General features: G+C 45.9%; 1 protein-coding gene across 2 annotated transcripts in view; it reads left to right on the forward strand.

The window, feature by feature from the left end:
* Leo1 (LEO1 component of Paf1/RNA polymerase II complex) overlaps positions 1-11,871 on the forward strand; it is a 25,918-nt gene extending 14,047 nt beyond the window's left edge. Inside the window, exons 7-12 of one of the 2 annotated variants that reach the window (XM_048423532.3) lie at positions 191-285; positions 729-863; positions 1,730-1,865; positions 3,074-3,260; positions 5,862-5,959; positions 11,633-11,871. In XM_048423532.3, the coding sequence (XP_048279489.2) occupies positions 191-285; positions 729-863; positions 1,730-1,865; positions 3,074-3,260; positions 5,862-5,959; positions 11,633-11,737 (756 nt within the window). In that variant the 3' untranslated portion in view covers positions 11,738-11,871. The remainder of the gene's footprint in view (positions 1-190; positions 286-728; positions 864-1,729; positions 1,866-3,073; positions 3,261-5,861; positions 5,960-11,632) is intronic. The other variant, XM_048423533.3, reaches the window with a different exon arrangement.
* The last annotated feature ends 485 nt before the right edge of the window (positions 11,872-12,356 follow it).

Raw genomic sequence — 12,356 nt, forward strand, 5'->3', positions numbered from 1 at the left:
CTACTGTTGTCATACCAGCAGCTCAGAAATTCACTTAAACACTTACCGTTTTTCCTGCTTTTCATTTATTACAAGAGGATTCACTGTTGCCTGTTTTCTGTCACGTACCTACCGTGCTTATTCTGTGACTGCATGTCTCTCAAGGGGAACACCACGAGTGCCGTTCCTAAGGTTTTGTATTGTGAAACAGGTAGAAAATACAATAAGATGGAGGGTGCGCCGAGACGATGACGGGAATGAAATTAAAGAAAGCAACGCTCGGATAGTCAAGTGGTCAGATGGAAGGTGAGAGCTGCGTGCCGGCACTGGGCACCCAGACCAGTGGGGAGGAGAGAATGCTGTGGACTCCCGACCTTACTCAGGGGCCAGCTTTTGTTAGAGAATCTCCACTAGTTACTACTTGTGGTTGCATAGGAAACCTGAGAGAAACGATAGTTGGGGGTGTTCGGGCTGGTGGGAGATGATAATCTAATGTAAGTTTAGAATCTTAGCCTCAGCCCCATTGCATACTTCTCACATGTGAGGAAAAGTGCCCTTCCCTGGGATCAGGTAGAGGCGGGGCCTGAACCACAGCAGGCGTGACTTCAGAGAAGTCATTTCCGTCACGGTGTCTCTCCTCCTCCATTTTGAATAAAGAGGGAAAAGTGGTTGGATCACACTTTCAGGGAAGTAAAGCTGCAGAGTGAAAGCCTTTAGATTTTAACATGCCAAGTGTTTTTTCTCTCCAGCATGTCCCTGCATTTAGGGAATGAAGTGTTTGATGTGTACAAAGCCCCACTGCAGGGAGACCACAACCATCTGTTCATAAGACAAGGGACTGGGCTGCAGGGGCAGGCTGTCTTTAAAACGAAACTCACCTTCAGGTAAGTGCTCTTAGGAACATTGCTTGGTTCTGGTACTTGGTCCCTGTGACGGACTCCGCGGCACAGTCCAGGGCTAGTTCTTGCTTCTGGAGGCTGAGACTTAGGACAGAATGTGCTTTCTTGGGAGCCAGGTCCTTCAACCAGGTTTATGTGGCTGTGATGTAAAAGAGGATGTCGGTGTATGAGTTCTAGTGACTACTATCCTCCAGGAGAGCTAACGTGCTTGTGTCTGTGCTGGTCAAATGGACCCTTTGTTTTCAGTAAAACTAACCCGGCTAATGTCAGAGGAAAGGCACGGAGTTGGGGGATGTGAATCCTGGGGCTGTCCCGTTGCCTAGTGCTGCTGCCTCCAGACCTTTGTGGAAATGTGTCCCCGGCAAACCAGAGTACCCTGGGCACTGGTGAGGGTGCTGCGCTGCTTTCTTGAGGAAAAGCAGACCCCTTGTCCTGAATGACAGTCTGGAGGGGGCACCAACTCAGAATTGTTAAACTAGGCTTTGGGATTGGGCCTGCATCTGTTTCTACTTGTGTGACTTTGGACAGCTTTCATTTTGTGAGATTGTCTCATGGAGTAGATGGGGAAGGTCAGATGCAGGGGGCCAGACAAAGTGCAGTGTCCGTCAGCCCTGCTTGAACCTGGCTATTTCCTGCCTCTGGTGACCATGCTATACAAGCTTCCTCCACCCCAGTTTCTCTTTTTCACTTTTCTTGTCTCACTGTGCTAGGTAAAGTCCACAGCCCTCCATTCGATTTTATGGTCTTGTCTACTTGAAGAGAAAGTGGCTGCTGTTTATGTTTTAATGATGTGGGTACGACTGGCTCACAAATATATGATAAACAGTGGGGATTCCTGTTCATTTCCACAGGCCTCACTCTACAGACAGTGCAACACACAGGAAGATGACTCTGTCACTTGCAGATAGATGTTCAAAGACACAGAAGATTAGAATCTTACCAATGGCTGGTCGTGACCCTGAGTGCCAGCGCACAGAGATGATTAAGGTCTGTTGGGTAAACTTCATCTGGGAATAGTTTTGTGTATTAAGGACAGACTGTAGGGACTGAAGAGATAGCTCAGGAGTTAAGAGCATTGACTGCCCTTCTAGAGGACCTAGGTTCAATTCCTAGCATCCACATGGCGGCTCACAATTCTGCAACTCCAGTTCCAGGGGACCCAACACCCTCACCTAGACATATATGTAGGCACCTAAACTTTTTTTTAAAAAATTAAAAGAATAAAAGAACATTGTAGCTAGGTGGTGGTGGCGCACACCTTTAATCCCAGCACTTGGGAGGCAGAGGCAGGTCGGCCTTTGTGAGTTTGAGTCTAGCTTGAGCGAGTCCTAGGACAGCGAGGACTATATAGAGAAACGCTGCCTCAAAAGGCAAGCAAGCAAGCAAACAAAAAGGACATATTGCCCAAGCCATGTGTTTATCTGTTCATTATGTCTTATTGAACTTCCCTTCCTTCTTCCAGTGGCATGGGCTATGTTAATCTACTAAGCATATATTAAACAAAGAGATTCCGGGATAGTGATAAATATGCAAGCTCTTGGGTTTTTCCCCAACAAGGCTTGAAGGTTCCACAAAATTGGTCACTGAAATACCTGGGTTTTCATGTCTCAGACACCACTAAATCATCTGCACTAGTTGATCCTGTCAGAGCTCAGTGGGCAGGCTAAGGAGGGGGCGCAGCAGTCCGAGTGAGCACGACCTCAAGTGGAGTGATGCTAAGGATTAACCCTAGAGCCTGTCGTTCATAATTGTGAGTTCTGAGCCAGCCTGGTGTATGCTAAGATCTTGTCAAAAAAGCAAGGCAAGAAATTTATTCCACTTAAGCCTAACAACCCAAGTTTAATCCCCAGCAGTCATGTGGTGAGAGGGTAAGACCAGCTCCCGTAAGCCGGCCTCTGACCTAACCCCCCCCCACAAACAAAATAAATAAAATAAAAAATGTTTCGATGCTAAAAGGTCCAAGAATAAGGCAACAGTGACTGGTGAAGGGCTTCTTGCTGCATTCAAGCATGGTGGAAATCCTGGTGAGGCAGAGAGAGCAAACCTGCTTCTGTAATGGCCAGGGCTGTGACAGCCCGTCAGTCCGTTAAGTTATCAGTTAACCCATAAATTAACTAGCTAGGGGCTAAGTTTCCAACACATGAAATTGGGGTCATTTTCAACCCATAGCAACTGGTTTATTTGCTTTCTCACAGAAAGAAGAAGAGCGCCTGAGGGCCTCCATCAGGAGGGAGTCGCAGCAGCGCCGCATGAGGGAGAAGCAGCACCAGCGGGGCCTGAGCGCCAGCTACCTGGAGCCTGACCGCTATGACGAGGAGGAGGAGGGCGAGGAGTCCATCAGCCTGGCAGCCATTAAAAACCGATACAAAGGGGGCATTCGAGGTGAGTGTGGCATAGAGTCATGTCATCTTGTGTGTCGTGTGTGTCACCTTGCACATGAGCTTACTGCCGGCATAAAGAGTCAGTGTCTTAAAGATACTGAGCATTTCCTGCCATGTCTCAGAGATGAAGTCTCCGTGTACTTGTTTGAGGCTGTCCTGGAAGGGTAGGACCTTTGTGGCTCTCTTTCAGGTGTTTTGTTTTTGGAGGCTTTCCTTGGACGGGTCCCTCTTGCCTGTCTCCTGGGCGTTGGGGTTACAGGCATGTACACCACATCAGGCCTCTTGCAAATTTACCCCTTGTCCTGATTTCCACTTTAAGAGGTTGACGGGTTTTGGTTTTGTTTTGAGAGAGGGTCTCATTGTAGTCTAGGTTGTCCTCAAACTTTCAGCAGTCTTCCTGCCTCAGCTTCTTTGGTGCTGGGATTCCAAGCATAAAGCACCTTACTCAGCTGAGTTGCCAGTTATTAAGAACATGGTGCTTTCTTTTGCCTTCCTGCCTACTTTTCTCTAAGCTGTGTTCTGCAGCTCCCTCTTCTCAGTGTTTTTATTTTGCATTTATTCAGCACATACTGAATCCCAGGCAAACATAAGTTCTGTTTGAGCTTTGCAGTGTTCTGATGTATTTGCTCACTGATAAAACTAATGGCTTAGAGCTGTCTGTAACTCTAGTTCCAGGAAATCCCATGCCCTCTTTTGGCCTCTGCAAGCACTAGGCATACACATGGTACACAGATATACATGTAGACAAAATACCCACACAGTAAATAAAATCAGTAATGTATTTAAAAAAAGAAAAGCAGACTCAGAAGCAGTCAGGAAGACTGGAATCCCCCTGCCTCAGCTTCCCGAATGTGAGATTGCAGGCTGTATCACCATGCCCAGGTAGTTTTTCCACTTTGTAAGAGTGGTATTTGAAAGGCTCCACAGCCTCTTTGAATTTCTCCTGTGTCATGTGAAATAAACACTCTGCTGATGGTGCCTAGAAGCTGAGGGGAGGACTGAGCAGGAGTGGTTTGGTGCTCATGCCAGTACAGAGTGAATGAGCGTGCCTAAAGCCACTTTGCTCACCTCGTCAGCTCTGAGCACCTAACCTCTCAGTTCTGAATGTATTTGCCGTGTCTGTAAATTGAGAAATGAGGTCTGCGGATGCTTTGGGTTGTGTGTGGCACTGGGTAAAAAGTCAGGGCTTAATGTCTGTTAGGGAACTACTGTACCACTGGACTTTATTCCAGCCCTCCCTAGTTCACTCTGACAGCTGTGTAACCAGATGGCAGTCATGCATACCATAGTAGAAGGATGCAGATGACCTTCCATCCTATCCTGACTTTGCTCGGCTGAGTGATAAGTTCTACAGACACATAAATTCCCCTTTATCTGACTTTTCTTGCAGGACTTCATGTGATCAGCTGAATGCTATATAGCTTACCTATTTTGAAAACTCTGTACAGCAGCCTTCTTCATTTTGCCAATGCTAATTCATCACAAAAAAAATCTTTTTTTTTTTTTTGTAATTTTATTAAATTATAAAAAGTTCCCATTTACGCCCCTCCTCCCAACACCCTCCCACTCCCCCCCTCCCTCTCCTCCTCCCTCTTTGTCCCCAAGGGAAGTCAGGGTCTCCTGCCCTGTGGGAAGTCCAAGTTCCTCCCCCCTCACTCCAGGTCCAGGAAGGTGAGCATCCAAACAGACTGGATCCCAAAAATCCAGTATATGCAGAGGAAACCAGTCCCAGTGTCATTGTCAATGGCTTCTCGGAAAGACTGCAGGCCAGCCACATTCAGAAAATCCGGCCACATTCAGAGAATCTGGTTGGATCACATGCTCGTTCAGTCACGGTCCATCTGGCCTTGGTAAACTCTCATTAGATCCGACCCCTTGTATCAGTGGGTGATAGTATCCCTCGCAGTCCTTCGTCTTTTTCTTCCAAAAAAATCTTAATTGTAACATTTTTAATGCATATTAGAGATGCATTCAAGGATTATGGTATTTAACATTCAGCTCAGTAGAGATTAAAACCAGGTAGACGAGTTCATTGGTTCCCAGCAGAGCAAGGTACTCACCTAGCAAGGATGTAGGAAGCTGGGAAGACAGTGTATTTGGAAAGAATAGGTCTGGTTTGTTTTTACGTATTTAAAACTATAAGAAAAGTTAAACTGGGACTGAGGAGGCTCAGTTGTTAAAGCACTTGCCACTCAAGCATGAGGACTGGAGCTCAGGTCCCCAGAACCTGTGTGATCTGGGTACCTGTCCTTGAACTCTGGAGGGTAGAGGCGAGCAGTCCCCAGAGAAAGCCGCCTAGGGAGATTAGCCGCATTGGTGCGCTCTGGGTGTGATAGGGAGACCCTGTCTCACTAAGATGCAAGAATGACTGAGGATGACTCCTGACATCAACCTCAGGCCTCCACATGCATGTGCACACATGTGCACCCTTGTGCACACACATGCATCATACACTCAAGAAAATGGAACCATACAAATTATTTTGTTCCTCAGTGGAAAAGTACAGAGAGAAGAGAACGGAAGGTATTTATTGGAAGGCAAATTCAGAAGTGAATTGATTACTGTCGATGAAAGTGATTCCATCTAATTCCTTCGTTTTCAGAGGAACGCGCTAGGATCTATTCCTCAGACAGTGATGAGGGCTCGGAAGAAGACAAGGCTCAAAGACTGCTCAAAGCAAAGAAACTCAACAGTGATGAGGTAAGCCACGTGTACTGAATTCTAGGGTTTCCTTGTTCTCAGGGCTCGGTTCCTGGGTTGACAAGGAGCCCTGAGACACTACAAATGAGTTCTCCACAAAGGTCCTAGTCCACAAGGTACACGGGGTGAGGCCCATATTTGAGTAAATACTCCTTTCACAAGGCTCTGCCTTTCTCCTGCTTGCTGTTGTGTGACAAAGATTTTCCCTGGGGAGACACACAAGTCTACTTATCTCAGATAGGGAACTCATAACAGACCAAAATACGGATACCACCGAAGTCCAGTTTGGGAAACCAGTAAGTTCTCTGGGGGTTACTTACACGAATATGGGTGAAGGGTTACTTACTTGATCAAAAATTACTCAGAGACAGCTCCAGCATGGGTGACTGCTCACAAAAGCTAGGAAGTGGGAGCTAGGAGCTCAGCCTTCAACAGCTCAACAGCTGGGAGAGGGTCCTTTTTAGGGGCCTCAGCTGTTCTAAAATTCTTCCAGCAGCTCAAAGCATTCTGCTTCTTCCTAGAAGTTGGTTTGGTCTCAGAGTCTTCCTGGCTTCCAGGTTGCTGGCCTGGTCTTAGAGTTCTCTCTGCTTGTCTGAATCTTAGCAACTCCATGTAGGTGGCATTATGTAGGCAGAGGCTGCTTGTTCGTTTACTGACTGGCCAGACTTGAAATAATCACACAGAAACTATATTAACTGCAATACTGTTGGGCCAGTAGCTTATTTCTAGCTAGCTCTTACCCATTTCTATTATTTTATATTTTACCACGAGTCTCAGTCTCGTGGTTTAGGTACCAACGCATGGGCATCTTTCTCCCCTGGCAGCTGCAGGGCGTCTCTCTGACTCCATCTACTCTCTCTATATGCCTTTTCCAGGCTGGCTATATTCTGTTAAGTCATTGGCCAAAAGCAGCTTCTTTATTAACCAATGGCAATAAAACATATTCATAGCATACAGAGGGAAATCCCACATCACCTCCATTCATCTCAGAGTCTTCTTTGTTGCTCAGCTTCACTTTGTCTTGAGTGGGACTCTCAGCTTTTATTTACTCTGGTAGGGACCTGTAGTGAGTGACCAGCTATTTTGAGTTGACCTTCCTGGTAAGGAACTTCCTGCAGGATAGAATATTTCAATCCTAGGAGAAGATTGTTGCACAAGGGTAACCTTCCAGAAACCGTCCTGATCTTGGGGTTAGCATTTCAGCATAGGAATTTTGGGACAGACTAGAGCATTTCCTACTGTTTCTGTTGACTATATCTTAGGGTGCCATAGTTTTTGTACATTCTATGATGGAATAATTTTGATTGATTTACTGAGCTGATAGCCTGGGACCAGGGGCATGTTTATGTTTTTTGGTTTTTTGGTTTTTTTTAAAGATTTTTATTTGTCTATGTGTGTGAATCTATATGTGGGTGCCCACAGGGGCCAGAGGAGGGCATCTGATTCCATGGAGCTGGAGTTACAGATTTGTAAGCAATCTGACATGAGTGTTGGGACCACATTTGGGTCCTTTGCTAGAACCCGCACATGCTCTTATCTACTGAGCCGTCTCTCCAGCCCCTCCACATGAACTTTTGATGCCTAGATTGATTAATTTTTCTGAAGATGATTTTTTGGGTTTGGTTTTTAGAGTCGCATGTAGTTAAGGCAGGCCTTGAACTCACTGTGTAATGTGGCTAACTTGAACTCCTGGTCCTCCTTGAACTCAGCTGGCACTGAGATTACAGGCGTGTACAACCAGGCCTAGCTGATTTGTATATATTTCTGGAAGGTACCCTGAGCATCCGCTGCCTAGAACCACCTGAAGCTGCGTTCTCTGATTGAAATCTTGCTGGTTTGGCTGTGAAGCCCGACAACTAGGTTTGCTGTGTGAAACCCGCATTGTAGACGGAGAGGGCTGACCACACCAGATTGTCCTCTGACCTCTGCACGCATGCTGTGGTGCATATGTACCCTTTACACACACACTCAACACAAATACTTTTTGTAAGTTTGTAGACTCCTGGCTCAGAGAAACAGTGCTAGGCTTATATCCTGGTCCGTTTTTACACTAAAGGCTTTTGACCGTTGTCTCCTGTTCTGTCCACCTTCAAGGCATAAAAGCCAGTGTTCATGGTGATAGTTCAGTGTCTATGTGGAGGAGCCTGCTTTAGTGCCCTGCTTTTCCTTCCAGCTTTCGCTTAGTTTTGGCCTCCAATGATGCTTTTGTGTTATTTTACCCATCATTACTCGCTGTTTTCAGTGAGAGGCTGTTCTCCGTACTGGTCTGCCATATTGCAGGAAATGGATGTCTTCCTGCTTTGTTTTCAAGCTATTTTATTATCCTAGGCTCTTATGAACTCTTTTCTCATGTGAAACAAAACTGTGTCCTCAGGTTAATGTTGATTACCACATTTACTATTTCATGATGTTTTGGGGAGTAGCTTGCTATAGACAGAATTTGTTAGCATTATCCTGCAACATATTTGTTGTGAATTAAATGAAATAGCATCTTAATGGTGCGTTTACAGAACAGTTGGCAAATGGGGGCTCATCCAAGCAGATGCTTAATCCTTGGCAAGCAGAGCCGTGAAAATCGAGAGGTGCCATGAAACTATTTATTCCTAGTAAGAGATATGCTTGTCAGATCTCCTGCGGCTGGCTGGGCTGGGAAAGTGCAAGCCTTCCAGCTCTCTCTTACAGAAGCTCCTTTTCTGGTTGGTCCCCCCAGCACTCTCTCATTTGCTTTGTGACCTCCCTGCCTTGCCTGACAGCCAGCGTTTCACCTCTGCCTCCAGGCCTCTTCCTATGGCTGCAGCTTAGGTCGTGCTAGTGGGTGACTAGGACTGAGAGGAGCCTCCTGCTCCATTTTGTACAACAACCTCCCCATACCCCCAAATTCCAAGAACCTGACTATGCTTCTAAGATGTGGGGAGCTTTGGGGTGTCAGGATACCCATATCAGGAGCCACTGCTATGCCAGAACCGGCTTTGAGGGTAAGGGCAAGTCTAGATTATCCAGACATGGTGGTTCATACCCATAGCCCCAAGATTTGGGAGGCTGAAGCAGGAGGCTACCTAGTGAGTTCCAGGCCAGCTGTGCTATGGAGTGAGACCCTGTCTCAAAAAACAAAGGTGAAAAGAAAAGATGACCGTCAGCTGCATTGTTGAATTTGGTTGCTGCCCATACTTGCCAGTTCTATTTGCATGCCTTGGGGCACGTCGGCTCACTTCTCTTGTTCTTCTGTTGAGGCTTGTGCTTCTGCCTCGGAAAGTTACTGTATGTAGTAAATACAGATAGGAGTGTGGGAACCAAGTGACATCTAGCTTGACAGGAAATGCTGCCTTTCCTTTCCCAGCCCAAATGGAGAGCAATGCAAAGGAGAGTACCTTATCCAACTCCTTCATTTTACAGCCTGTGGAAAACTTCCTTTTCTTTCTTCAGAGTCAGTGAGACAAGGTTTGTGTGTGTTGGGGGTGGGGGGAAGAGGGGAAGGGGGGACACTCTGTCACTCTGTCAGCTCTCTGTCCCCAGGGGCTAGGAAAGGGAAACACTGGGTTCAAGGATTGACATGGAACTGGAAAGCAAAGGCTCGTGTGAGAAGTCAAACCTCTTTCTCAGCCATAGGCTGCTTGCTGAGGAGGGTTAGTACAAGGGCCTAGTCCTCTCTCTCCCCTCTTCTGTGGCTCCTTTCTGGAAACCACTAGCAGCCCTGCCTATGTTATACTGTGAGCTGTCCATGTTTGTAGGAACCTGTGTTCATGACTACATTATCAAGCATTAGTTCAGTCTTAATGTTTTTGGCACAGGGATGTATACTTCAGCTTTGCTCAGTAGGGCAGCATTCTGCACGCCTAGTTTCATGAAATAAGGTCATCCTGAAGGCTCCATTATAGAAGGGGGGGGGGTTCCTGTGCTGTGCTTCCTTACAGCTTCTGGGGAGTCAGTCCTGGCAGGTTTTCCACAAGTGTTTACCCCTGAACTGGACCTGGCGCTGTTTATATATAGACTTCCTTGGGAGAGTCTGACCTCGGGCTGTTGCTAGACCTTGTCCAAGAGGTTTTGGGAAAATGTTATACATGTTTAGAAGTGCCACGGCAGTTCTTTCAGCCACTCAAATCTAGTCTCTAACAATAAGGAATATTAGAGCTAGACACTGAACACTGTTTATGCGCTGGCATGTAATGTGTTTGCAAGATTCTGCAGTGGAGCAAAGTCAGTGTTGCCTTTGCTGACAAGGTCAGATAGGATTTCAGTTTGCTCTTGCTAGGGAGTGGGGAAGGAGGTGACCTGTCACATTCTGGGGACAAGATCCTTCCAGCATTGTTAATTGAGTCACTTTACTGCCACCAGCTAGCATGTATATAGAGGAGGACTTTCATGTCCTTGCATGGGTTCATAAGTTTCTTGAGCCTTCCAGTGGATTCCCAGTCTGTAGGAATACATTTGGGATAAAAAGGCAAGAAACAAGTGTTGGCTGTCATTTTGTTATCAGAGAGCCAGCCAAGGAGATCATGAAAAATGTGGGAATGCCAGGTTGCATTTTGCATCTTGAAACATTCTTTGGCCTTGTCTGACTAGTTTTCAAGCCGTTTGTCCACTACACTTGATTTTGTGCTGCTAGTAACTGGGTCAGGGTCTCTCTCATCCTAAGCAAGCAGCCTGCCTCTGGGCTATGTTTCTTTATTTCTGGTGAGGAGTTGGTTTGTGGGAATTCTGAAGGGTCAGTCAATGGCAGAGTTTATTGAAGGAGTGTTGGCTTAAATGTGAAGCTGAATTCTGCCTGTCGAAGTTATTTCTTAGAAAACTTCCTGAGTTATGTTCCTATTAGAGGGCTGTGCAGGATGATTTTAAGTTGTGCTAATAGATTCTGTGCTTGTATATAGTCCTTTGATATATTTAAATATTTCTCAAAAACCTTTATGATGTGGGTTTTTATATATCCAAACAAAAATTATTTTTAAAAAATTGACACTGAAATAATGAGTTCGACATTGGGAAAATAAGTTGAATGCTGAGAAAGGAGAGATACTGTTGATGAAATACTTGATCATGGGAAAATGCTCCCGCGGGGCAAGTGAACCTTCATTCTTTCATGCTTAGATTAAGATGCCGTGTGTGTGTGTGTGTGTGTGTGTGTGTGTGTGTGTGTGTGTGTGTGTGTGTGTGTGTTTGGGCGTATGTGTGCAGTGCCTGCTGAGTCGTCTTACTGGCCAAGGTGAACTGTCTTTGAGTCCTGACCTTTTCTAGGGCGGACCTCATGGCCCATGTCCTTGTGGCTTCCTGTGGTTTCCCTGTACAAGACAATCTGCTGGGCTTGAACTCTGCAAAGCTGTCTTATTCTTTGTTTGTTTGTTTGAGAGAATCCCACTTGTAGACCTGGCTGGGGTGGAACTCACTATGTAGACCAAGCTGTCTGCACCTCACAGAGATCTGCATGCCTCTGCCTCCCAAGTGCTGGAATCAAGCATGTACCACCATGCCCTGCTTGGTTTTTTGGTTTTTGATAAAAATTTGGACGGGGGCCATGTTAGTCTTCCTGTATCATCCCACTTTTTAGTATATGTGCTGCCAAAGTGAGCACCTGCAAGATTTTTTTGAAAGTTACTTTAGTGGAGAATCATTAACTCAGATGAACTGCCGTAGAAATGTTCTCTTTTGACTTTGAGGCTGTAAACTGTTTTATTTGTTTAGGAAGGTGAATCTTCTGGAAAGAGGAAAGCAGAAGATGATGATAAAGCAAATAAAAAGCATAAGAAGTATGTGATCAGTGATGAAGAGGAGGAGGAAGATGACTGAATCAACTGTGAATGCATTTTATATATTTATTGTACAGCTTGTCTATAAATACGGTGTAAACATGAGTTATTTTGATGGAGATTAATTGATTTGTGTTTGTGAAAATTTAATTGTAATAAAACATTTAAAAGCAAGTCCTTATGCTTAAGAAATCTGCTTTTCTGTTGAGGTGGGAGCAAGCTGATTTTGCAAGCATTTTCCAGGGTCCAGGTTGGGTGAATTTTTGCTGCTGTTTGCTACCCCTTCCTGTCATCCCACACAAAAAAGCCTCCTGGCATGGCGAGGGCAAGAGAGAGCAAGGCCTTCTCCTCCACACAGATTCAGAGAGAACAGGAAAAACCCTCAGAAGTCTCTGGGTCTGCCCTCACAGAGGATCACAAAGTTGGTTGGCTGTAAACAGTAAAACCTGGACTGGAGAGATGGCTCAGTTGTTAAGAGCACTGGGGACTCCCCTAGTGGGTGGGGCTTGTTCCCAAGCACCAACATGGCAGCTGACAGCCACCTGTAATCTCTGTGCCAGGGAACCCAGTGCCCCCTTCTGGTCTCCTTGGGCACCAGACATGTGTATAGGCATACATGCTGGCAAGACACCCAAATTCCTAAAATTCAAAACAGTAGA

Source organism: Myodes glareolus, chromosome 4 (assembly GCF_982192425.1).
Source record: "Myodes glareolus chromosome 4, mMyoGla1.1, whole genome shotgun sequence".
Taxonomy (NCBI): Eukaryota; Metazoa; Chordata; class Mammalia; order Rodentia; family Cricetidae; genus Myodes; species Myodes glareolus.